Here is a 27,137-nt window from a genome sequence, read left to right as displayed (position 1 = left end):
AACACAAAGTAGCTTAAACCATGCTAACATACTGACAATGCTAATCTACTGATGTTGCCATATTCACCATCTTCTTTTAGAGTGTTAGCAAGCTAACATTTGCTAATTAATTAGCACTGAAAACAAAGCATAACTGAGGCTAATGAGAATGTAATTTGTTTTGCAGGTATTTAGTCATAAACCATAGTATTGGACACATTTAAATTTTGACCTGACGAAGGCGCCAGATGAAAAATCCGGGGATCAGTCTGTACCAAATTACATGATAATACATCCAACAGTTGCCAGAATATTTCACGAAAAGCCAAAAATGTTAACCTTGTGAGTTATGACAGGGGATCGCAAAAGTCAATAAAATAAATCGTCTGGGAACAATGAATGTCTGAACAAAATTTTGTGCCCATCCAACCAGTACATGTTGAAATATATCACTGGATAAGTGAAAATTTTGAGCTGTTGATGCTGGAGAAAAGTCAGGGGATCACCAAAGTCATCATGTATTCATCCTCTGGGGACCATGAATGTCTGTACAAAATTTCCATAGCTGTTGAGATATTTCAGTCTGGACAAAAGTGCTGGACCGACCAACCGACTGACCGACCGACATTGCTGTCCCTAAAAAGGTGAAAAGCTAGTGTTGGCTCGAGTTACTATGATCAACACTCTGCACCCACATTAGCAGTGATACCTCAGCAGTGGTTGTCTTTTCCCTGCAAAGCGTGTCTGATATAGCCATTCACTGTAGGCTAATGGAAATAGGAAGGGCCGTGATCCAAAAGGAAACATTCCAAAACAGCAATTTGCCCCTGAGATCCCATGCACAGATACCCCCCCAAACCCAAAACACACATACACACAATTAGCAGTTCAAACACAGACATGCATCCAAAATACACGCATATATGCATTTACAGACACAATGTACACTAAACATGCCCAACAAATGATCAAAATCTGAAAATCCATCCCTTCATTTACATTCACCTACTAACACTGCAGCCCCAGTGTGTGGTGTGATACGCATGCATGCCACCAACATGCAGCCAACCAGCCATCAAGCCCATGGTCATTGTTGACGCTTTATAAAGGATGGTGGACGGAGTGACAGCTGTATCTAATCGGCCTCAATCGTTCCCACTCTCCCTGTCACACTCAAGTGCTGTAAGCTTCAACTTGGACAAAAACAAAGAGCACCAACCATCCACCCAGCCATGCCCCCAGGTGCCCCCCGTGTCACCCCCCCCCATTGCTATAGGCCTCTCATCCCGATTAGCCTCCGCAGGGAAAGGGGTGATTTTAACTTTGTTTCAAATGCATTGGTCCACTGAATGTGGAGGGCCCTCACAAGAGAAGGTTTGTGATGTTTTTTTGTTTTTCTTTACCCTCCACTCCATCAGCAGTAAACAAAAGAGACTCGACAGCTAGTTTGTTGCTCTGGCTCTCGCCCACCTGGGTAGATTTCCATGTCTCTGCCCTCTGGATGGGGATTGCAGAGCCCCAAGAAAGCTTATCTAAATTCTCACATCACATCAAGAATGGTATTGACCACATAGTGGTTTGGCAACCAGGGTATTGGAATCAAGAAGTGATAAGACCTGTGCTTAATTGGATTATTTCATGAATAGGCCTGTCCTAGAACTTGACATCTCAGGTGAAGTGAAATGTGGAAAAACAGTCCACATTCTCAGCGACAGAGTCCAATGAGAAAGAAGGTAAAAACAATCCTGACACCTTGTTTTCATCTGGAAATGTGGAGCCCCATTTGACTAGTCAATATAATTCCACACGCTGATACACATTTCACACACACAAAATCCAGTGGTATTTGAGAGGCAAGGAATTTTGCCTACGACAAGCTGAAGGAAATGCTAAAAGGATAGCTATCTTTTAGTAATGCCCACTCACATCCCCATATTGGTTGAGCATCCGAATGACCCGGTCAGTAAGGTTGAAGATGTCTCGCCAGTCAAAATCAGGCACGTTGTCTGGACGGTCCTCTGGTGGGCCGTTGTGCAGGAAGTTGAGGATGTGCTTGGAGGAGAACGGCGCCTCCTCTAGAGTCCTGTCAATGAAATCCATCACGGATGGATTGCGGATGGTGTCCTGAAACAAAGGGAAGTTTTCCATTAAGAGCAAGAACTTTTTTCTAAGGAAGATGTTGCTGAGACACCAGTAGGAACACAATAAACATTTAACAACAAGTAAACCAAGAGGGAAAAGGAAAAACAAAGCAACATATATGCAGCAAATCAACTTAATCCAAGCATTAACAATGTTATTAGATTTGTCTTTCATAAAAAGGCTAGAGGAAGAAAGGGAGTAACTGATGAAAATAAATAAGACATAAATTGATAGTAAATGTGACATAGTGAAGAATATTAGGATGTGGAAGGTAAGCAAAGAAGGACAAAAAATAAAGTAGATGGGGTTTACAGTGAGGCAGAAAAGGGAAAATAAGAGGGAAAGATGGACACTGAAAGAGAGGGGAATAGATGGAAAAGGGAAAGAGATTTTGGTGAGATAAGGTTCTATATTCAAGCAGGAAACTTTGTGAACTCCTGAGACCTCGGAAAAAAGTATCAGTGAGGAAACAATCAGGATAAAATAACAACATCATCATTATCACCTCATTCATTCAAAGGGACATTTGTTTGGCAATGGATGTCAGCTGAATGGCAACACAAAGGTGGATCCTGATCATATCTGCTGTAGGCACAGAAGGGCTGGTATGCGGATGTAATTCTAAACCACAATTGAACACATGATTTAATAAACTTACTTTATACTTGCCCTTATTACTAATGGTGTACTTGTGTACTATTTAAAGCTAATTATTCAGTCACACTATATTGTTGTCTTACCCGGATCATCTTGACTTGGACTCCATCTTGGAAAAAAGCCCAGATCTGAGGAGCCACTTCCTCCCAGGCCTTCCCCATCACCCTCAGCCTCTCCAGCTCCTCAAATGTAGTGTTTGCCTACAGGAGAGATAGAAATGTGTGTGTGCATGTGTATGCGTGTTAGTAATTGGTGTGTCAAGATTGGAAGGACAGGACATTATTATCAAAAATAAACATGCACACGCACACAACTATTCTCACAAATGCCCATATATGGATGCACAACATTCAGAAATATAGGAACACATGCAAACACAAACATTTGCACACATGCATAGAAGAAATTAACATGTTGGGGAAAACTTCAAGTCCCTAAAACACATGTAAACACGTGTACATGTGTACACAACATTCAGAAACTCAAATACACACATTGTCACAGTTGTCCTAATCTCCTGCTACATACCGTTCCCACATTAAACTCTCTGTGAAAACAGGCTTTGCAAAGACAACACACACATTCTCACACAAAGAATTCCCGCGGGCCTGTTCAGATAACCAGCAACTGTGCAACAAATGCACTCTGTGCCAAATCGTCAAATATTTACTGCACGCTTATCGTTAAAACCCTGGATGTGTGTGGGTACAGTGCTTTGTGTGGCAAATACCAAAGGCTGGCTATTTCAGTATTCAGTCATGTGCAGTGGGGGATGAAAGCGCTCAAGAGTACACCCAATTAAACGCCTTCCTCTTGTGTGTGTCTGATTTTGGGTGACAATGGGGACAATGGAGCCGGGGTGACAATGGAGGCCTTTGGTGACAACTGGCCGAATGCATTCAGCCTGCCCAGTGAATCCCAGTCAGGTTCCCACAAGTAAGCGCTTCCTCATTCCCTGAGGCAGTTTAAAAACAGCAGCCAAAAGCAGTAGGAGGACTGGGGGATTCCTTAAGGTGATTTCTTCAAGGGGGCAGACAAGGGATCTTGTAGATGGCCAAGATGTGGGGCATATATCTACACATGTTGCAATAAAGTGAGCACTTGTAGCAAGTTTAGTTCCACAAGTATTATCTACTAAACTCAATAAAACACTTGTGGTGCCCTGACACTGAGATGCATCTTTGCCTCTATGCAAGAGGGTAACAAACATATCAAGTAGTTTGCTAAAAGGTTCAACACCATCGCAAATGGTGCCTATCAGCAATGCCCGACTTCTGGGTTTCTGGTGTCTGTTGAGCAAAAGCAAAAACCCAAAAGCAATGAGGGCTCAGAAGTATTTAACTGTAGTTAACATATGTTTAAGTGCATGGTGCTTCACTTGGAGTTTCTTATGAAAAAAAAATGATGCGTGACAGAGTTAAGAGGAAGAAAACAAAGAACCTGTAGAGGTCATGTTTTTGGTCTTGTAAAGTAATGGATTAACCCCTTAGTCATTATTTTCTTAGTGCAATTAAGATCCCAATCCGAGGGAAGAGGAAAACAAAGAGGGCATGAAAGGTCAGGAAAGAGGAAACATGAGTGTTTGTGTGTCTCTTTGTGTGTGTGATCACACGTCTTTAAGGACAGACTCTTACTGCTTACATAACACTGAAAAAGCCATGGCGCCAGTAGACTGTGTGGTAGTCATCACAGCTGATCAGCGTGTGTTTTTCCATTGCAACCAAGCCATCCATGACTGGTGCCCCCCTGAAGGGCTTTCACCAACACATATCTACATCTAGATACAAAGGGCTGGACATGACATGTGGAACACCGATCCCCTTTTGAGAGAAAATGCATTGTTCACTGCATTAGGCTTGCTTTCGCCAAAGATATGGATGTCATAGAGTAACAGAAAGCATCTAAAGGTGGTAATCTGGGAAAAATGTATTATTATTTACACAATTTTCTTTATCTCTCCATCTGTATGTTTCTGTAGATGACACCTTTTTCTTTGGTTGTTCAATGATCCTGCCAACTACCCAGTTCCCCCACTATTTATTCAAAATAACCCCCAAAAAACTAAAATGCATCACGTCTTGTCTAATAGAAACTTGATATAACCTTTCAGTGTATGTGCAGACTCCTACCAAAATGACTCACTAGAACATTGTATCAACAGGATTAAGAATTTGATTTCCACAATCTTAAACGTATTAAACCATGATACTACACCATGTTTTGGATAAATGCATCCACCATGTGGCCAATGCTGCTTACATTTCGTATGATCTGCCTAACAGCCGGCGAGTCAGGGGCGTAGAGGATCTGTCCCATCAGCATGGGCTTGACAGAGTTCCACACAATCTTGGTAGCAGGGTTGGAGTCCAGTTCTTTCATCAGATCATTGCAGAAAGGAGCTGCAGGAAAAGGTTCTGCCTTATTTACTTGATACATTTTAGTGAAAGAGAATATGGCAAATGGATAAATGGATACACTATGTACCATACTTACTACTTACTACGCGTCACATTTTAGTAGGGGGGGCGAGAATGTATGAGCCATAATAGGATTTAGAAATGGCCTCATGATTCTAGTGATTCTACTATATTCAGATCTGCACCAACTTAATTTGTTTGTTGTTTTTTTCACATGGCCTAACTTTCCACCAAATGTGATTCAAAATATCTTGCAAACTAACAAACAAGTGGGACTCACAGCCTTCTTGGTAAAGGTCATTAAAGTGATAGTGTAACAACCTAGTGAGTCTGACAACCACAAAATCCACTGATATTTAACACAAATTAGAGTAGGGTTACAAAAATGGAAAGAGGCATTGTTCCAGTCTCAACAAGGCCTCTGGTTTTAAAGTAAAACCAAAAGCCTGAGACTGAAACTGCCTACTCTAACATCTGTCATACTAATATATGGTCTACTCACTGGTGCTGTTGTCGTATGTGTAGTGGCCCTGCGCCCTGCCGCTGTTGATGCCCAGGAAGGCTTTGTAGTTATTGTCCTCGTACCAGTTAAAGGAGGTGACTCGGGAGAAAGCGCCCTCAGTGTAGCCACATACCAGGCTGGAGGCAGCGGCCATCACCTGCCTGAAGGACAGATTGTTCTGGAAGAGAGGAGTCATAACCTGGAGAAACTCCCTGGAGATATTCCTCTGGTAAAACTGTGGCGAGATAAGAAAGGAAAACAGAGATTAAATAAGAACAGAGGGGTGTGAGTTTTTAGATGAAACATAATACATAACATAACAGTTCTTTTATGATAAAGATATATTAAGTAGTAATATGAGTCGATGTTAATGAAGAGTTATTTTGGGTGTCCAGGGTTTTGTAAGTAACAGTCCTATTCATTTTCCCACAAACACTGTTTGGTGTTAGGTGACTGACAATTGGAGCACCAAGGCTCAGATGGGCATGAATCAATAAGCAATAAGCAACAGCATGGACAAAAATCTGGTACATTGATAAAAAGTACAAAGTACAAAACTTTACTTTTGACATTTATTAATTATAGTGCAACATTTTGTTTCAGACTGCATTTCAATGTTGTGAATTAGCTGAATATAGGGTTGTTTCTTTGAAGTTGTGAAAAGCTGACATTTTGGAGATACATGGTTACATGACAGTGACAGTATGCTGCCTTAAGAAATAATTATATTCTAACAGCAACAATTACATTTTTGTGGGGGTTTTTTTTGGCCTTGTATGGTCACACAGTTGCCAACTTTAATTCAAAAGGCGAGGAATGACTGAGTGGTTTCACGTCGTCGATAGACAGTCTATCGTCGAGACAGAGACAAGTGTCCTGCCAACAGGATGTCAGACTGTCAGCTACAATAAATATCCCATGGAAACACCCACAACAAACAAAACAGTATTTTCACACACCCATGTACACTGAACGTTGAAAACACAGGCACAGCACAAATTACATGGATACAGTTGCACAAATACAAATTCTTACACTAGACTGTTACATAAGTCAGAACTGCTATAGACACTGAACCTTATCCATTTCATACAACTCAGCTAGCAGTGGCCAAGCTAATATTGACTTAGGCAAGCAATGAGACGCTTGACAGAAGTGAAAATAAGGTTACACTGATGAGGGAATCCAAGCAAAAGAATAAGAATGTGCATGGACTTAATGCCAGTGAGAGAAAGACATACACAAACACAAACAGATCATTCAGTCACCACTGATGTTTAACCTTTTCCATGTCTGGAGGCTTCACCTGTTCTTGCAGCCTCAGTGTTGTTCCCATTGGGATGATCCCATAATGATGAAGTATCTGTTTTTGAAGCTAAAGAGGCCTGTTCTGGATTTAGCCTTCCTCACACGCACTAAATGACATCCCCTACTGTCTGTGTTTGCGTAAAAACTCAGGCAAGGGGAAGCAACTTTTTCCTGACTGCTGAAAATAGCAGGCGGTGAACTTTTGAATGGAGCGAGCCAGGAGCTGCATGGGCCATTCCTTACCTCTTGCAGTTTGTCCGAGGCGGCAGAGACGACCTGTACCCAGAGGTGAATGTCAATGCCTTCAGAGTGATTGTCCAGCACAAGAGGAAGCTGGACAGAAACAAAAATACATTATTTTAGTATCTTTTAGTATTTTTACTTAGTGCAAACATTTAATCTCCAAACTGTCAGTGTGCAATATGTTTCTCAAAATAACAACACATTTCCCATAAACCCAATTTCTTCCTGACACAGAGGATGTCATTAATGTCCCCCCTCCCTGGCATCACTTTGTTTGTTTTGAAGAGCATGAAGAATAGGAGCTGATACCAGCCCTTGATAACAGCCAATATGCAGTCTGACCAGGTAGCATGATATCAAGTGTTCAGATACAAAATTCTGTTTTGTTTTGTTTTGTCTGACAAAATAAAAAAGTTCTTGTTTTGTGCCAAAAAGCAAAGTCTCTTTGTGCTGTAAAGCAATTTCCCACGTGTCCCCCACAATATAAATGCAGTGCAGAGACCTAATCATCTAGTCAGGGTCTTGTTTCTTTTATGTCAAATGTCATTCAAATATCTCAAGGTTAATGTCAGAACAATTTTTTATGATAAACAGATTTATAAATAAAAATATTTTATTAATATAGGTGATAAAATATGCAGTGACAAACATGTTTTAGTGGGCCGGAGAGAAATACCTGAAAATTACCTCCATCAACTATATGTTTTACTTAGATCTGCTGAGCACTGCTTCCTCTTGAGGATCTGCTGGTTTGCCCAGAGATCCTCCAGCCAGCTCACAACACAATAGGCTAAAGGTCCAGGAAGCAGCACAAGTCCAGAACAGAGAAGACATCCTTCCCTATTACATATATAGATTCAGCCTATCAGAGAGCAGTGTCCACAGACAGACATTCCCTATTGGACCAAAAGCCCAAACACCAAACTTCCTCAAGAGTTTGCTTTTCAACTGCATCTGTACAGATAAAACAAACAATACTTTGGCATATGCTACAAAGTGACCCTTCTTTGAGGGATATCTTTTCCAAACCCCCGCTAACTTTTTTACTTAACATAACATAAAAGACCATCTCGTCTTTCCAAGCCCCCATTGTCCACTTGGATACCATCTCGCCCTGCCAGCTTTTATCGGTGTGGTCACTGTGCTCACTGCTTTAACTCCACGGATGCAAAGGAGTGTGTGTGGTTAGGAATTAAAAATCAGTCATTTATAAACTGCAGTAGCACTCACGTTATTTATATACTGAAATGTCCCTGCGGTCTTGTGTATATTAAAACAGAGAATTAAAATTGAGAATTGCAGAACATAAGGCTGTTACTCGCACTACGAATCTTGAGTATGCGATGTCACGTCATTATGTGAATGCAAATGGATTTCAAAAGTCAAGTAGTAATATTCTAAGCCATGTCGGTGGCTGTTGTGATAATGGACAGCTCACAGTGGCCAACACTTGAGAAAAATAATGACGTTTAGACTGAACACCCACAAGAAATGGTGGCGAAAAGCATTTTAGCTTTTTGCTGCTATAGCACAAGCAGAGACAGACAGACAGCTAAACACACTTGGACCAGTCCCATGTGAGACTGTCTCATTGTGGCCCATGTTTACTCTCAGTGCCCTGTGATTACTAAAGATAGGAGTGTCTCTTCACTAAGCTAATTACAGACAGAGGCCAAGTCAGCTCAGTTAATGCTCATGGCTGTTTCACAAGTTGTCTGCGTCCTCCCTACCTATTTGAAGCATGCAGCACACTCTTAATTCAGTCACTTGCAGATAAATAAAGCCCATGCTTAAATGTAAGGTCTTCCAAGCAATTTCCTCAACTAAGTGATGTTAGTTCATTCATTTTTGGAGGTAATTTTGTTATGTTTGCAGTATGAAATGTTGTCTCGAGTTTGTTTGCTGTATTTGGAAAAGTATTAAATTACTCAGACAGTAAATCCCAGGTAAACAACTGAAGTTTGACCTGCATTCAGTATCCGCAGCCATTACTATTATCCGTATGTCTAAGATATGCACAACTAATTTAATCGGAACAAAATGTAGTTTCTAATCAAACACCAGGAGTTATTAATATATGTTTTTTCAGCTATAGTTAGTATATATTGATTACTAGTATTTTATATTTATAGTAACAGATTATGGTTGTGGATTTAAGTAATCATTACTATAACCACTTTATATAATTCTTTCTTTACAACACTCTAAAACATGTTAATGCAGGGCAGCGTTGGAAAGTAACTAAGTACATTTACTCAAATACTGTACTTAAGTACAATTTTGAGTTACTTGTACTTTACTTGAGTATTTCCATTTTCTGCTACTTTATACTTCTATTCCACTACAGTTCACGTAAATATTTTACGTTTTACTGCACTACATTTATTTGATAAACCCTTACAATTATTTGATTATTTGGTTACTTTGCAGATTCAGATTAATAATGCAAAATAGAAGTGATCTAAACATTAATGCATCAATAATTATAATCCAATAACATAATATAAATTATTCCGAAATGGACCATTCTGCATAATGAGTACTTTCACCTTTTGTTACTTTAAGTATATTTTGATGCTAAAACTTCTTTACTTTTACTGAAGTAAAATTTTGAATGCATGACAGAGAATTTCTACACTGTGGTACTGCTACTTTTACTTGAAATTTAGCTTTCATGCTGATCTGTAATATACACATTTGCGTTCCTGTAATGCAGAGTTATTTAAAATGCCTGGAGAATGTTGTAGTAGTATTAGTGGTATAATTTGGACTTTATTTACTTTAAACACAAAGCCAACTTGCATTTCCCTGAGAAATATTTGTCCCTCCCTGTGAGTCAGAGCCCAGCTGGCAACAGATGGCTCCTGACATCAAACAAGCTATATGAGAGGCCTGTGTGAGCTTGTTAAGTTTTGATCCAGATGTGATTCAAGCACAAACTGCTGATGTGAAATCAGACATAAGAATGTAGACCATGAAAATATTAAAAACCTAAATAGGTTTCCAAATAGACATGGCATTTTCAATATCCAAAATGGGGGTGTGATTTATTTTCGTGGGTCTGTTACATCACTTAAAAAACAAAAGCTCTTGTAAATTAAACTGTCAACCAGATCAATGCATTAATCAGACACACATTGTGGTTAAAACACTTACATGACACTGTTTGATAACTATTTTGCAAATGTCATATATTGCCTTATGCCAACTTAACCTCAAGTCATTCAGCCAGCAGCTCAGCCTTCTGTGAATAGCCATCGAAGATCTTTGCAAATAAGCTAATAAACATGGCAACATCCCAAATGGGACTCATCCAACCACAGCTCTAACTCCTAAAGATGAAGAAGACCAAAGATGTTTCAATGAGCTTTATACAGTCAGACCACAATGGATGGCTTAAAAAAGTCTTACTGTAGCTGGTTCAAATGTGGAGAACTCCCAGTTTAATTATGGCAGAATGGAGTTTTGATTGTACAGATAATTTTCAGAGAAGTAAAAATGCTATAGTATACTAACATCCTTATTAGCCCTCTAAATCCCAGCCAACACTGACCAGACGGAAGAGCTTGAAAAAATCGACATTTGCGTAGAATTTGTCCTCAATGATCTGTAGCCGTTGTTGGGTAAGGATGCACATGGCATTGCGGACAGCATATAGTCCTCGGCGGCTGGGGAAGATAAGGAACCGCTCCAGCAGGGTCAGGCTGCAGGCAATGTCCTTTAAATGCAAAGCTGGAACCCCAAAGGCAAACTGGAAAAGATGTAAGTGGACAGGAGATGTTAAGTTGGTTTAAAACAAGGACTTAAGTATTTAGGTACTGATGCCATTGCTCTATGAAGTGTTTTACTGAACTTCACAGGTCAGTATTTTCTATTCTGTTTCATGAATCAAAATGGCTTCCAAAAATAAAAGCACTGAATGAAAATTTCAAAAGCACTCCAACTCAAGGAATACAAAGTCAAAATATAGTATATGCTTTGTGTTAGTTTCCTGTTCGTTATAATGGCATGATGCATATTGTGCACGTATTCTGTCCTCTGGCTCTGATTGATTAACAGGTTATTTTAAGTAGAAACTCCAAATAGCCCATAGGTGTAACTATAGATGTTTAGATGTATTTGTATAGATGTATTTGCCTGTCAATATGTTGACCCCAGCTTGAGCCCTTTTGCTTAATGCTTATATACCTGCCTGCTGATTAGCCATACAGGTGCAAGCAGCAGATTCAGTGAATGCTAGAAACCACAGGAGAGGGAGGGGCATATCAGTTTTGCTGTGGGTTTTGCCAAAGGGAGATTTCTTTCAGCTGTTTTTCAGCCACAATTACTGATACCATTGAATCAGATATATCCATCATTCATGAAGTCAACTCCTCAAACACAAAAATGGAGTAGATGTTTTCAGAGACACTACAGAGGGAAGTATTTACTTGTAGAATACTTTCTAGTCCTCAACATAAGAATTGCTGTTAACATCTATATCGTGGTGTAAAAGGTAAAATGTTGGGTGAAGGCTGGCAGATGGTGACAGTCTTTTCTGCATTGGTTGTGTCTCTGACACTACACAAATGTCTCAAATTAATACTACACATTGTATCATTAGCTATTCAACCCTATTGTGTGTGTGTGTGTGTGTGTGTGTGTGTGTGTGTGTGTGTGTGTGTGTCCGCCTGTGTACCTGTTCAGGCCTGATTTGGGCATTGACTAGCTGATACACCACAGACTCTGTCAGAGGAACATCTCTCAGCAGGAATGATGTCAGAGTCTCATCGTCCTTTAGGATAGTCTCCACCTTTACTCCTCGACCTGCATAGAGAGACAGAGGCAGTTCATGTGAAGGACAATGGCACTTGAAGGATTGTGTGTGACTGCTCCAGTTAGAACAACAGGAGACCACCAGTCCCCAAAATGAGAATTTACTCTTGTCTTTTGTGCTCCACAACAGCACACTCTATTGTCTTTCATTTTTTAATTGTACATATATATATATATATATACTGTTGCATTTAATTACTGTCTAGCAACACACATTTATGAAACCTCCTTTAGAGTCAGGCAGTGTATGCTGGATACATTCGAAAAAATCTGGATACTTAGTGACACATATTTTGGGCAAGTTGTGACAAATCCGTTGCACTGAAAGGAACATATGATGAAGACACTCCACCTCTGCACTGTGTCATTATTTCCTGTGACCTGTCTGTGCATGAATAAAGTTTGTGCTGCCAAGCAAAGTGCTGGTGTGGCCTGCATCCAGGTTCAGCCTTAAATTGCTTTGTGATGAAGTTCTTATGCACCCACCGAAAACCACAAAGAAACCAAAAAGCAAGAAAGGAAGAGGAAATGGGGAGAAATATGTATTTCAGAAGCACATATCATGTAAGAAATGTACATGGACACATTTTTAAAAGTCCTGTTTCTATCCAAGAGGTGGTGAGAAAAACTGGTCATATCTGACAGACCAGTTAGCCAACAAGAAAAATGACAAAATCATACCCTCTCTGTTGATGGTAACTGTTTGTTTTTGTGGTGAGGTTACGCACACTAAATGAAGATTTATGAGGCACCGATCACTGACACAAAAGTCCTTGAGGCTATCAAATAGCTGGGTAAAGCAAGTTATACAGTCAGTCAAAATAGATACTTCATTACCTCAGTGTTTGTTTTTATGTTCAGCTAATATGCACGTGAATGTGAAAAAACGAATTGCAGGCAGTGGGATCCAAGAAGGACTGGAAAGAGGGGGAAACAGTTAGCCTAGCCAGCTAGCCATCAGACAGTAGGGCTTTCTTTTGGGCTGTATAATTATAGAGTATACACCTATGGACCTATGGACACAGGTGCATGCACACACACACACACACACACACACACACACACACACACACACTTGCTCATAATCAAGGGCTTTGCACATGAAATGCACACATCCACTCAAACAACTGACATTTTCTGTTTAATATAACCAGTCATGATGAGTCATTTTCAACAATTACATAACTTAGTTTTCATCATGATTCAATTTTCTTTCATGGGAACTTTTGTGGAATGTGGATCCATATCTCTGTTAGCTCTGTTAGTCCATCTACATATTTCTCCATGAGAGTGGCAGCATAGAGAGCAACTAGACATAATCATTCACAGGCTGGAATGCATTCAGCCTCATTCCACTCCCATCGAGAAGGTTTATTTGCCAGCAGGGAAACACAGTATATACAGTATAGATGTACATGTAATGTATATGTTAAAATGAACAGAGAATTGTTTGCATGGTGTCCCTTGAGATGGGATCAGTGTTTCTATGTTTTCTCATGGAGAGAGGAGCATGGATGGGGAACACGTGAATTGCTTTCCCACCAAATAAACAACACACTGGTGGTGAAAGTAAGCAGATTACATTACAGGCCTTTCTTAAACGCATGTGATGTAATCTTGTTCCGTTGTACAGATACACAGACAGACTGATGGGAAAAGGTGTAAGATATGATGTAGACTGTGACGCGGTTTTGGACCAGATTATGGTTCCAAGGTTTTAAAAATCATGAATTGACATTTATTATCCATATCCCTCACGATTAGCACACCAAAACCCTATATGTTAACATAATACATAAAATAATATCTTTGCAAAATACAACAGCAAAAAAAGTAGGAAGAGAAAAGACATAAGTACCAGGAACCAAACTCTTTGTATGTTCTTCTAGGAGCAGAACACTAAGAATAGCTTGCAATGCTAAATATAGTCCTGCTGTATATAAACTAACCAGATTCACCTGACTGATCTTGGGTTTGCCTCCACAGACATTTATGTTTTCGCAGTATGTAGATGAAAGGCTAGAGCACTGACCTGAGACCTGTTCAGGATGGGTGCGCAGGGTGTCCATGAAGTTACTCATGGCATTGAATTCCCTCCAGAGGCGACCAAGCTGCCGAAACTCTGGGTCACTAAAAAGAAGCTCCTGGGCATCCATGTAGAACCGAGCCAATCTGAACAGCATATATATTCACATATGATTGTATGCACACACTGAGGCTGAACAAGTAGAACATAATCCAGAGACATTTAAACATGTTCTCTTTGACTCCATTACAACATTTTGCCATTTCATCTCAGGTCAAATGTTCATAAGAATTCAACACCTCTGGCTTAAAATGGCCTCCCTCTACCAGCCCAGGGTGATGCTTACATGGAGTTGTTGTAGTTGGACACCAAGCCAGGAGATTCACCACGGGTGGGGTATTGAAAACATGGGTTGTTCGCATTACAGAAGATTCCCTGGATCCATGGCAGGACCCCTGTGGAGGGCATGGCCTTGTTGGGGAAGTGGCCTGAGGTAGAGGAGATAATGTTGGCTTTCAGTGCTTTACACAAGTGATTTATGAATATTTATGTATGAGGATGCCATGGACCACACAGGGCATCATATTTATCTCTCTATAAATTTAAATATATCAGATATTTTCTGATAAAGAGTTGTTTGCTTACATTCATGTTGACGGTAGAGTGGATTCACTCTTCTTAGCCACACTAGTCCCATGAACAGCATAACAGGCCACATGATCTCCATGAAGAAACGCGCCTGGTTGAAGAGCACAACATAAACTTTGTAAATCTGCATTATATTCTAAATGTTGTTTGACTGCAGTGATTGAGTCATTCAGATGTGAACCAAAGTGTTTGTTGTATGAAAAAGATGCAAAAAAGTGGACTTCCAGATAATGCATATACAGTATGTAGGCCTATAGTTTGACGATTGGTAAACTGGCACAATAGGCCAATAATTCCCCAGCACTATGTTCTCACTCGATAATGAATCTCCCATTTGTGCTGCATGTTACAACTAAGTTGGAGTATGTTACTATACAACACAGTCCATTTAATATTATACTGAAACAATATAATAAACTCACAGGTGAGTAGCTAGTCTACAATAGAAAGTATACTATATATGATGGAGGAAAAAAAGTTGGTTTAAAGTCACAAGACAAAAGCACAACTTTCAAAATGATATGACAGAGTTCCTTGATCAATCTTACCAAAATATTTTATTGGTCTCTTAGATATTTTCATGGAATTTGACTTTTGACTTCCATTAATTTTGCAAGTGAGCAACATTGCTCATGTCAGCTTCCGTTGCAAGCATTAAAAGGATTAGTTAACTTAAAAAAAAGATGTTATTTCTGTAGTCCATAGCGCCTTTGCATTACATAATGTAAACACATTGCAGAAGACCACGATCCCATGTTTCAGACAAAAAAGCATTTTCTGTAAAAAGCTGGTATCATCTGCAAAGAATGACATATTTTAGCTAACTGCAACCCTCACAGGGATAGATGTAGTGTGTAATTGATGGATGAGAGGATTTTACCCTCTGCCTCCTGCGGATGGTCCAGTTCTTCCACAGCAGGAGTTTGACCTGTCTTCCTGCCCCCATGGCTCCTCCTTTTGACCCCCACAGGGGCTGGCACCAGCCAACAAACCTGTATTCAACCAGTCCACAATACTCTTATGAGCTAAACAAAGCTACTTCATGTTTTACAAAAAACTTGACTTTAAAAAATAATTTGCATTTGGAAAGCTAAATTTTGTGGATGAACTCCTGTGTACATTATAGAGGTGTCCATTCATCCAGTGAGTGCTCCATGTGAAGGCTAGCAATAGCTCTGTAATGAGGTTAATGAGCTCAAGACACTTCACATGGTCAGCATAACAATTATAGACCTTTCCACAGTCTATAAACATTCTCTCAGTATTATTATGGTTAATGTCACTACCCCAAAACACTCAATATCGCACATTCCCAGTGCATGTTACAAAATTAACTTTAATCCAGGCCAGTTACAACTATTATTCTATTTTATGGCTACCACATCACTAATTGTATATACTTTGTGAAAATTTCAAAGCATGGCTGTAGTTCAGCATGACATATCACTTACCTCAGAAGAACACCCGCACTGTAGATTGATACCCAATAAATAAAGCATAACACCACATATTCTATCAAGTGCTCCTTGGGGTTGCTAACACAGCTAGAATCCAGACCTTGTGAATAGTTAAGCAGATTGATTTAATCTCCTTCCTCAGTGCTGGGAGACTGCTTATGCTCTCATCCATTTGTAGAAGCCTACATGACCGAACCACCTGGCGTACGTTATACCGTATAATCCTACCTGTTATAATCCTACCACTGGTAAAGAATAAATATGCAAATTTTAATTACAAAAATTGTATCTCTATACATTCACTGGCCATCATGCTGCTTGGTAATAGTCAATCAGTTGACTGTATTACATGGATTAGATTTTCTTGCTAAATAGTAACATTGCATAAGTTCTAGATTATTCTAGGGAATAATCCTTTGTTAAATGAAGTTGCTACAAGAAAAATATAGACCATCATGGAAGTCAGGAGTTGTCAGATATATTTTAATAAGTTACAAAAGGGTGTTTGTTTTCATGTACCTGTTTTTTTAACACTGAACTTCAACATTCTGTCAACCTTGTACATAACCATGAAAAACAGATACCATTTAAATAAATGATGCACTTCCTATTACTTACAAAGGACCTGTAAGGTTTAGGTTATTGATAAAACTACTTCAGTTGTAAAAAGAAAAACAGCTTTGGCTATTAAGAAATGTAAATGTTATATTCAAATAAGAACAATAATGCCATTATACAATCCAGTGGCATTTCAAAAGCTTTTCAGATCAGTTTAAGTTGACACCATACAAGTTCAACAGTATAAAAACAAGTGGATGTATACCCTTTGCAACTGGTGCTTCATAACATTACCAAATGCCAATACAGATACCCAGGACAGCATGTAACAAAGGTCATTATATTCCTTTATACACGTTATTAGCAAAATGATTAATTATAACCTAAATGTAACAGTTTAAAACAGTCTGACTCACAGTAGGTAGAAACACGACTCAGAAAAGATTTGTGTGAGAGTATTGATGTCAACTAAGTGCACCAAACTTTTTTCAGTGTTGTGGCTACATGCACTATTGTAACGATTCAAACATAGTTTTTTGGTATATAAACATACATAGATAGTGAGCCTGTAAGAACTTTATACAAAATATTCAAATAAAAATGTAATTGCACAGTTTCAAAAAGAATTAAATAGTCTGACCAGGTGCCAGAGTGTACTGAGCAAGTGATTGGTAAATGAAATATTGGTGAATCATGTTAAAAATATACAGCATTTTAAGTGCATCTTGTTTGTCTTTTGAGGACCAAAGGTACATTTAATTGTCCACACAGTGCCCACAATCATAGCACATCTGGAAATTGCCTTTGCAGAGTCAATGCAGATGTTTCTTATTCTTTGTCTACGAGAATATGGCACACATTGTTCACATTCGAGCACCGTTTTTTAGATCTCTGATAGCCCATGACTCTCAGATGATCACACAAAATGAGCCTCTCGATGTTCTACCTCTTGGAGGCGTCTGGGCCTTAGTCTCTGGTACACTGGTTTGGCCTGGTTTTGGCCCATTTCCTCAGGGCTAGACCTGGGAGACTGAGACATGGCTGCCTGCTCAGCCTCAATGTCTTCCTCAATAGGCTCATCTACAGACACCTCTATCTCAATCCCCAACTCTTCATCCTCTTCGTCATCCTCCTCCTCATCTTCTTCCTCAGCGCTGTTAGCTAATGCACAGTTCTGCAGCACTTTCGCTTTGCTCCCTGACGGGGGCTTGTAGAAGGTCCCTGGGGGAGGCTGTAGAGTTCTGGGAGCCCTGAAAGCTGTTGCGACAGGGTTGTACTTGATTACATTGTCCTCCCTTCTTAAAGTCCTGCTGGGTCGCACTGCGATGGTGTAAGGTCTATTGGGGTAGATGGTGCTAATAGTGCTCTCAGTAGTTCCAACAGAGAAGGTTGATGAGGACAATGGCACAGAAGCTGATAAATTGTTGGCATCTACTGCTGTACTCTCTGTGGGCGAATTGGCCACAATTTTGACAGTTCTGGAAGCAACATCATGCTTGTATTGTTTGTCCCAAGTTCTGCGTAACGTCTGGGTGTCAATAAATGTACTCCGGTAATGTGTGCCCACTCGCAATTTTGTATTCTCAGTTTCGCCCACCTCTTCAATGGACCAGTCGCAACTACCTCCTTTCCTCTCATCTTCATCAGTGCTGTTCCGGGTGTTATTCTTGTCTACTTGGCCTCGATTGAGTATCTGTTCAGCTGGCATGCTCGCTGGCCGGGAGGAGAGTTTGTTGCGAGCGTGTCGAAGCTGGACCCTGGTGACGGTGATATGCTGAGAACGACAGAGGCCTCTCTCACCAGGTTTCGGAACTTCAGGGACGCTTGATGACAAAACCCTGTTGAAGGTCTCTGAATCCACTTCATCAGCTTTAAACAGAGAGATTAACAAGAGGTTAAACATTAATAGTAAAAGCAAAGGACTTAAGATATGGAAACTACAGCATTCATAGACAATAGCCAGCTTCCAGATATATATATATATTTTTTTAACTTTTGGAGTGATATTGGTCTATTAATAATGCTTTATATTGGTTACCTAGCGTTATATACTGACCAGGTTCAAAGTCACTTCCATCGAGGTTTGGCATTTTCTCCTGAACCTCAGCCAATAAGTGGGAAGAAGGAATTATGGAGGAATGCCTCTTATACACCTTAGAGCTCTGCTGTAATGGTAAGACAGACAAGAATAAGGTCAGAAAACAAAGCGTCAATCTACCATTTAATGTTAAATGACAAATGGACAAATGTGCTATTTATGATATTGATGTAAAATCTTGCTACATGCCGTGCCATTAAAATAACACAATCTCATTTTTAGCATTAAAACTAATTATTATATACCTCCTTAATGTCTCCCAGCGACTTGGAGTGCCTGCTCAGCTGCTGCTCCTTCTCCTGGTGGGTGAGGCGGGTGTCAGGGCGGGGTTGGGCATCAATCTCTGTAGGTGAGGTGCTGCCCAGGGGACTGAGGGGGGTGTCAAAGACCATCTGGTAGTGTCTGATCAGGAGCTCAACAATGAGTGCCTGATACGGGTAATCCACCAGAGAGGAAAGGGAAACTTCAGCGTCCGCCTGCCTTGGTTTGATCAGTGTTGGGCCAAAGATGATTCCCAGGTTGCTGGCTGTCATCTTATTCTCCTCTGATTGCTCGGTCACCCTGGAGAGAGGTAGGATTATCTTCATCTTTTCTCTACTGAATGGCTTATTACATATTGAGATTAATGTACCTACTTGTAAAACGACCAATTTAATAATGAATTCAGAAGAAACGTGTTTTATGGGTTATTTAACTGAGGCAGCCATACCGGTGCAGATGCTCTATGAGGAACCGCAGTGTCTTGTAATGAGCTGGTGGCAGCTGCCTCAGCAGGTCCTTGATTTTGAAGAGGACCCGGTTGAGCTCCACGCTGACCTGGGCTGGGGTCACTGGAGTAGGACTGAGCCGCAACGCCTCCAGTTCCTCCACAATGATACTCTGGCTTTCCTTGGCCAAACCGATAAAGTCATTATAGTAGCGGAACAGGATGAGAGGCTCTGGAAGCTGCAGAGGAAAGTATGAGGGGAAAAATGAACCAGAAAAACAAATGAAATAAGGAAGTTAATAATAAACATAGATAACTGAAATATGTAAGTAAATAGACAAGTGCGACAGATTTAGAAATGAGATAAGCTATTAGGGGATGAGAGGTGGGAGTTGTGTGCCAAAAATAAACAAAGACAAATAAACACTACTGCAGTGGCTTTGTTCTGTAGAGCACACTTTTAACCATCTCATGTCCTTATTTGGATGACCCTGTTGGCAGGTGTAAGTAAATTTACAACTCCCTTAATACCTATAAGGTTTCAAAAGCAGCCCACCTGTCTCAGGTAGAGTTTGAGTACGTTGCTAATGTCGTGGGGATAAAGTTCGGAGAGCTCCACCAGGTGCTTGCCATTCTCAAACGCCTGGCACAACTTCTCAACCCGAGACTTGGCACCATTCACGCGGTAGATACCCTTCACAGCACAAAAACAAAATGCATTCAACACAGGAAAATTAGATGCAATTTTCTGGATCACCATGGCAAAACTGGGTAACACAGCTGCAGAATATTAACACTTGATTGTGGTTATATTTTTTGATAGTTATTAAACCTTCTATTGATCTGACAATAATCATTTTATCTCTCATATTTGACTGAAAATACCTTAATGTTGAGCGCTCTGTTCTCGATTTCTGACGTACACTTCCGTATGATGAAGGGGATGCCGTCCTGACTGTTCTTAGCTGCCTGTGTGAAGTCAATGCCAAAGAGGTGAAGCCTCCCCTGGAGCTTCTTATGGCCACACTGGATGGCCAGGGTTTCCAGACACTTCTTATGGCAGGCCAACGAACACTGCAAACAAGTTGACACGTATCTCAGTTATGAAAGGGTTAGTTAAACATTTTTAACACACTGCTGAAAAGCAGAGATTAAAATACAAGAGACTGAAGACTGGACATTTTGCTCATTACAGTAGCAGAAGCAGTAGTACAAAGGACAAAGATTAAGTTAATGATTATATACAGCCAATCAAACTATACTACAAACACACACTTACTGACTATTTGAACTGTAAATGCAACTCATGTATAAAAAAAAAAAAATCATGAGACAATATATCCCATTTAAAAATCTTTAGTTGAAGCTGCACGGTGATAGGGATCAATGGATACAATGTTTCTGCATCTCGCCTACTACAGCCAGTCAAACCATTAATTCCAGCTGGTTCAGGCTTTTTAGAGCTTGGGCACAAAAACACACAGTCAAAAGTACTTTGGTTGTGAACTACTCCTTGAATTAGGACCAAAAAGCCAACAAGAGAAGTGTCATGTCTTGTAACCCGCTGAACCATTGCCATGGAATGATTCCAGTATACTGCAGTTACATTCTTATGTCTTGTCAATGTGTCTTAAAAAAACAATAAACTTTTTGTTATTGTCTTGTGTATCGTCAGTGTATCTAATAAATATGGAAAGAAATTGGATCTATAATAATAAATGGATGGGGGGCACAGGGGTGATGGAGGCGACTCCTCAGAAGACAAACAAAAAGGTCTTCAGTTTGCACTGCCTGTTCCCCGACTGAGACCAGTTAGTGAATTTGGTCTCTGAGGGGAGCTTGTGGCCAGTTTCAACTTTTCCCTTTATTCAAAGATTTTGATGAGGTGGTCTTTCTCGTTTTTGTTTGATTGAGTGATAAAGAAGCCATTGTGAAACTTTGGCAATGTTCATCTTGAACTTGTAATCTTCTGAATGCTGTGGACTCGCTACATTTAATGAAGGTCCACATAGCGGATCATGGCTGGATCATGTTTTGTTCTGTTAGTTCTAAAAACAAAATCAAAACCAAGGTTACCTCCTCACACTCTGCTCCATGAAACACCACCAGGCTGTCGCACTCACGACACTTGGATGGTGCTCTAAGCTTCCTCAGCTTGTGGGTTTGAGCAGCTTTGGACATCTGTGTGTTTCTGAAGGGACCTGGAGAGCTGGCTGTTTCGATTACCATCTCACTTAAACCTGCAGAGTGGAGGGAGAGAAAGAAGAAATGAAGGACAAAGAGCATCATTAGAAGCTTTTTACTTTTCTTCTTGTATACACACATTTGATCCTACTGAGAAATAGGGTCATTCTCATATAGAAAAGAAAACAGATTATACATATTAACAGATAAAAAAAGTAGCCAAGGTAGTACAAAATGCAACTGACAATCCCAAAAGAACTAAACTTACTGGGTTGATAATACTGGAAAAATGTTAATATATGTAGCATAAATAAAAGAACACCATAAGAACTAACAAACACACAAAATATTTACAGAACATGAGGAAGAAGATTATTATAGTGTGGCGTAAAATTTGCTCCGTTTTACTCACCATTATCAGAGGGAGAGGGAGGCTCTCTCTCATCCAGGTCATCAGCAGACGACATGGTGCCAGTGGAGGGGGTTCTGGGTAATTTCCTCTTGAAGTCTCCTGAACAGTAAGGCAGGACACACCAGTAAGTCCACATCTCCACAGTCACACCAAGCCAATTCTGGTCAATTCTGTTTTTTTCTGTCTCCTTTGGTATAGATTCAAGTGGTGGGATTGAGCAGTACTGAGCCCTAGACTGAGATAACTTTTTGAATTTAATGTGCCAAAAAAGGCGTGGTCAACCTCATGTTGTTGATAATTAAATTCCAAGTAGGGGATTGTTGGTGATTCACACTTTCATTGATTGGTCAATAGATCCAATAGGCCCATTTTAATAATGTTGATTTTGTAATGAGCCCAATGTGGAGGCTCATCAGGGATAAACTCCTACACCATTTACACTCTCACACTACACTGGGGGTTGGATGCAGGGTTGGTGGGTGGGGGTTGCAGGTACTTCAGTACAACTGAAAACAACATGACTCATTTTCACCATTTTGATGCATTGCTAATAGTGCACTGACAATCTACCACCAAAATTCCACAAATACCACAAAATATATTGATTCTTATATTGAAACTTATGCAAGAAAGATTTCAGACAAGTATTCAATAGTCTGTCTATAATATGTCCTTAGGTTGCAACAGACCCATTATCATTGTCAAATTTTAATTAGTGAAAGGGGACACACGGTGTAGTTTTAAGTGTCAGCTGTAAATGCCCATCTGATAAGTGGAACACATATCAAAAGGTCTTAATCTACATGACACTAATTTGAGTGAAAAGCTTCTCTGCAAACACTGGGAGGCCTGCCACATCCTGATTTTTAGGAAGCAGATCTGTAGAAGGGCATTACAATGTGACACGTGCAGTATGTACTGAGGAAACATTGAAAAAAACCCAACCTGCACCAAATCTACAATTTTGTGTGAGTTGTAGACTAACAGAGTTGCACAATGTTCGACAAAGAGGCATAACTGTCAGTGGTTGCTAAGCCACTTGATTTTGAGATAACACGGCAACAAAGTTGGTTGAGCATCAACTTCATAGGAAAGAAATGTTTGCCGGCCCCTGGGGCACTTAAGACAGTCAGTGCTGAGGAATGTGCCTACGGTCTATCATCTGCAATGAGTGGTTTCTGGATTACACCTGATATTTAGAGATAGGTGTTGTGTAACAACTGGGGGAAACAAGGTGATTTGGCTTTCTTGGCATTTGGGGACAGAATTTTACTCAATTAATAAGCAACCTGCCCATTAAAACAGCCTAAAAAACACTTAGCATATTCATTTGAAGGGATATATTGCACAAGTTTTTTTTAATTTGTCCAGTTTCACTCCTCCTGGGGTAGGCACAGTATGAGGTAAGCTTTGGGTAATGAACTCTTAAAATGAAGCTGGCTGTCTGAATGGCCCTACCTGGGCTTTCAGTGGGTGAGTCCATGGACCGGGACTCACTGCTCCCTCCAGCACTTTCTGAGTCGCTGCACATCCCTCCACCCTGGCTGGCCGAGGCCCAAGGACGAAATGGGCCCTGAATCCGAAGTGCTGAATAAAAACAACAGGTAAAAGTGAATATGTTGTAAAAATTTTACTTTTACATTTCTGTTCATTACAGACTATACATAAAATATCAACATTACTGATCTTGGTTTCCAATTAAAATTCCAGATTACTTAATGACCCTTGAAATTAATCTCAGTCATAACTGGACTTGTTTCAACGGGTATGCATGTGCTTCTCTGTTTTTAATGACCCCGTCTTCTGGTCACAGGCCTTCATAAAACTTTTTCACTTGATGAACCTCTGAAACAACACATGCACATACACACACACAAACACTCAACCTTATCCAGTCAACCTGCAGAGTGTCATGGCCAACTGGCATTTATTGACCTTTAGTATTGTTTACCTATGGAGCTTACTACTGCTATCTTTTCACCTAAATGGGCCTTAAGTTGTGAGCCCATAAGCCACTGATCAGAATCAGAAATACTTTATTGATCCCCGAGGGGAAACACTTTAGTTACAGCTGCTCACTATCACGTCATTGAACACAGGAATAGAAGTACAAAGCAAATCAAAATATACTACACTATAATACATTTAAGATGGACAGTGGATATTGCATACAGCTATTAGCCCAACGCTACCTAAAAAGATCTGGGTGGATCCAACTTGCACAGATAAAACAAAAGGAGATAACACAATTGGCTGCAGTTTAAAGCTTCTGTTACCTTCACCTTTCACTTCATATTATTTTTGCAGGTTACTCACAAAGCAACTTGTCTTGTATGTGGCTTCACTACATTTTGGTCTGCAAAAATCGCAAAATGATACCTCTAGAAACTAGCTTTTGCCATCTGATTCAACCTGTGTACCTTGGATGTCAGTGCTACTGTTGGAGCACCTCTCTGCAATCTTGGTGTGTTGGGCAGTGATGGGACTGTCCACGTCCTCTGCACCAAGGAGGTCAGATGTCACGGATGCCTGTGACAGGTTACTGTGGTTTGAGTGGCTGCCACTTAGCGAGCGCTTGTTGAAAGGCATCCTAGGCAAGAAAATGATGGGATGAAAATAACAATATTGTTAATAGTAAACTCACAGTGCCTCGAAGCTACTGAGGTTTAAGCAATGTACATTTTTGAAGGCTGAAACACAGATACTAAAACTTTTGGAATCATGATGTCCAATATTTTGTCTTTATTCAATATCTTTGAATCTGTAACATTTTCCAGAATTGTTTTGTAGGCAGGTTAGAAAGCCCTCTAAAACAACAGTGTGTCATTATCATGGAACACTAAAAAGAAACCTCACAGTAATAAATATCCTTTATCCAGGATAAAGGTCATACTGTAGATTTTCCAGACTGACATCATTGATATCTTCAAAGTCTACTGTGTTGCTAGATAGATACCTTTAATTAAAAAGGATAATACTGGGCAGTTTGATCTAACCTAAAAAAAACTACTGTAGATAACCTGAGTTTTTGTGGCAATATTCTTCATGTTCAGGTGGAGTATTGCTAATCCTAAGAATTTAAAAGTCAAGTAAAGTCAAATTTATTCATATAGCACCAAATTTGTCTCAGACGGCTTTACGATCAATACAACATACAACACCATCTATCCGTCTTCGATAGTGAATCTCGATAAGGATAAACTCCAGACAATAGCACCCTTTAACAGGAAAAACGGGAGAAATCTCAAGAAGACCAAATCACTATTTATTCTATTCAGTGTAATTTGATTTCTGGCTATGTTAAACAGGGAAAATTATATTGAAACTTCACAGTATTCACATTTAAGACCAGCAATAATACAGTCTAGGATTCCTGTCTAGCAATAACATTCCCCTCTTTGGACAATTTTAAATTAGACCTACTATATCTGTAATTCCTATACTGCAGTATCAAACTGTATAAAACTATATTTCCTAATTCCATCAGTACTGAAAAGATCATGAGATCAGCCCTGCCTTACCATCAAAGACAGCAGTTAAGAGTTTAACGATGATTAACTGACTCAGATAGGTTTGCAAATGGCTGATGTAGAAACCATGCCAACCACTGTTAACAAAAGTATCCTACTGTATCTCACAATATATAGTATGTAGGTCAGCGGTCTATATTTAACCTTTTGAAGACAAATGCTGTGAAAATGTGTCTACGTTTTATTTCCTCTCTCCACAGCTGAATTCTTTTGATCAGAGGGATCAGAGTTGGGGGGTCGGGGTAGGTGTGAGAAAGCTAAGTAAGAACAAAGCATTCTCTTATTTCCATCTGTGTGTGTGTGTGTGTGTGTGTGTGTGTGTGTGTGTGTGTGTGTGTGTGTGTGTGTGTGACCACAAACCTTTGTCAACAAAACTCTCTCAAAAAGGAAACTAACTTTTTTTGACCAAAGCCTTCACAAGAACTGGGTACTAAAAATTGCCCGAATGTAAAATGACCACTGTGTTTTTCATGTTAGTCAGAAACAATGTGTATATAGTTTGAAAGCTACTGAAAACTTTCACAGGAGGTTTAGTAAAATTGATGGTAAGCCCACTGCCCCAGCTCCTCTCTCCCGTGACCGCAGTCATTTCCGCAGGAAGCCCTGGCCAACCCAATTGTTTCACGCTTTCCAAAACAAGCGCTCTCACTCAATCACTCCACCTCTCACCAGTGAGGTCTACAGGACCACAGACTATTACAGTTTCTCTATTTCACAGCATTCACAACCACAAGTTTACCATAAATAAATATTCATGTTCCTACAGAATCCTATGACGCAAGCTTTAAGCTGTTGATATAAAAATAACTGTATAATTGTTAACACTACATGTGGATAGACTGAAACCCTTTTCAAATTAATTAAATGATACTGAAATTAAACAAACTTTGTCTGGGATAGTGAACCCCTCTGAGAGCCACCACTTACAAAAATAACTCATTTCCTTGATACAATCTGAGAAAGTAAACAAACACTGATAACTAAAGGGGCGGACGTAGCTAAATTTAGGCACAATCCCTCAATAGTAATCATCAGATTTCAGTTTACAGTTACTGTTTACATCTGTTTGCAGATTGTTCATAAGGATAAGAATGTTTCGTGTGTAATGTAACGGAAAAAAGCAATCTTTTAGTTGACCATCTGCTTAAATCACTTGCAAACCTCACAATGATAATGCGAGCCACTGAACCCATGTGTTTCTTAGCAGCAGTATCTTGATGTCTCACCCTGTGTTTTGTGTGACAGCTGAATCAAACGAGTGGGACTCCAGGCGAGGCCCATCAGTGGGTAGACTCCTGACAAAGTCGATATAGCGCTGGCCCGGCTCGTACAGTTTGGCATTTTCACACAGACTCTGGTGGTTGACAGGGAGAGATACAACCTGGGCCTGCTGCAGTTGGAACCAATTGACCGTCACCTGAAATGAGGAACAAACAATATTAACATGCGCACCAG

General features: G+C 40.0%; 2 protein-coding genes across 5 annotated transcripts in view; both read right to left on the bottom strand.

Moving 5' to 3' along the window:
• Positions 1–16,297, bottom strand: part of abca4a (ATP-binding cassette, sub-family A (ABC1), member 4a) — a 36,681-nt gene extending 20,384 nt beyond the window's left edge. For both annotated transcript variants that reach the window (XM_044176350.1, XM_044176351.1), the window contains exons 1-12: positions 16,189–16,297; positions 15,618–15,729; positions 14,735–14,828; positions 14,436–14,577; positions 14,096–14,235; positions 11,927–12,054; positions 10,802–10,999; positions 7,249–7,338; positions 5,698–5,932; positions 5,038–5,177; positions 2,862–2,978; positions 1,906–2,103 (exon numbers count right to left, since the gene is read on the bottom strand). In XM_044176350.1, coding sequence (XP_044032285.1) covers positions 1,906–2,103; positions 2,862–2,978; positions 5,038–5,177; positions 5,698–5,932; positions 7,249–7,338; positions 10,802–10,999; positions 11,927–12,054; positions 14,096–14,235; positions 14,436–14,577; positions 14,735–14,828; positions 15,618–15,683 — 1,548 coding nt within the window. In that variant the 5' untranslated portion in view covers positions 15,684–15,729; positions 16,189–16,297. The remainder of the gene's footprint in view (positions 1–1,905; positions 2,104–2,861; positions 2,979–5,037; positions 5,178–5,697; positions 5,933–7,248; positions 7,339–10,801; positions 11,000–11,926; positions 12,055–14,095; positions 14,236–14,435; positions 14,578–14,734; positions 14,829–15,617; positions 15,730–16,188) is intronic.
• A 359-nt stretch (positions 16,298–16,656) lies between these two features.
• arhgap29a (Rho GTPase activating protein 29a) overlaps positions 16,657–27,137 on the bottom strand; it is a 36,647-nt gene continuing 26,166 nt past the window's right edge. For all 3 annotated transcript variants that reach the window (XM_044176353.1, XM_044176355.1, XM_044176354.1), the window contains 11 exons: positions 26,909–27,099; positions 24,573–24,742; positions 23,611–23,739; positions 22,153–22,251; positions 21,633–21,796; positions 20,442–20,630; positions 20,113–20,250; positions 19,560–19,795; positions 19,096–19,411; positions 18,809–18,917; positions 16,657–18,621 (listed from right to left, as the gene is read on the bottom strand). In XM_044176353.1, coding sequence (XP_044032288.1) covers positions 17,669–18,621; positions 18,809–18,917; positions 19,096–19,411; positions 19,560–19,795; positions 20,113–20,250; positions 20,442–20,630; positions 21,633–21,796; positions 22,153–22,251; positions 23,611–23,739; positions 24,573–24,742; positions 26,909–27,099 — 2,694 coding nt within the window. In that variant the 3' untranslated portion in view covers positions 16,657–17,668. The remainder of the gene's footprint in view (positions 18,622–18,808; positions 18,918–19,095; positions 19,412–19,559; positions 19,796–20,112; positions 20,251–20,441; positions 20,631–21,632; positions 21,797–22,152; positions 22,252–23,610; positions 23,740–24,572; positions 24,743–26,908; positions 27,100–27,137) is intronic.

Source organism: Siniperca chuatsi, linkage group LG19, assembly GCF_020085105.1.
Source record: "Siniperca chuatsi isolate FFG_IHB_CAS linkage group LG19, ASM2008510v1, whole genome shotgun sequence".
Lineage (NCBI taxonomy): Eukaryota > Metazoa > Chordata > Actinopteri > Centrarchiformes > Sinipercidae > Siniperca > Siniperca chuatsi.
This window is presented reverse-complemented; position numbering and strand designations above follow the sequence as displayed.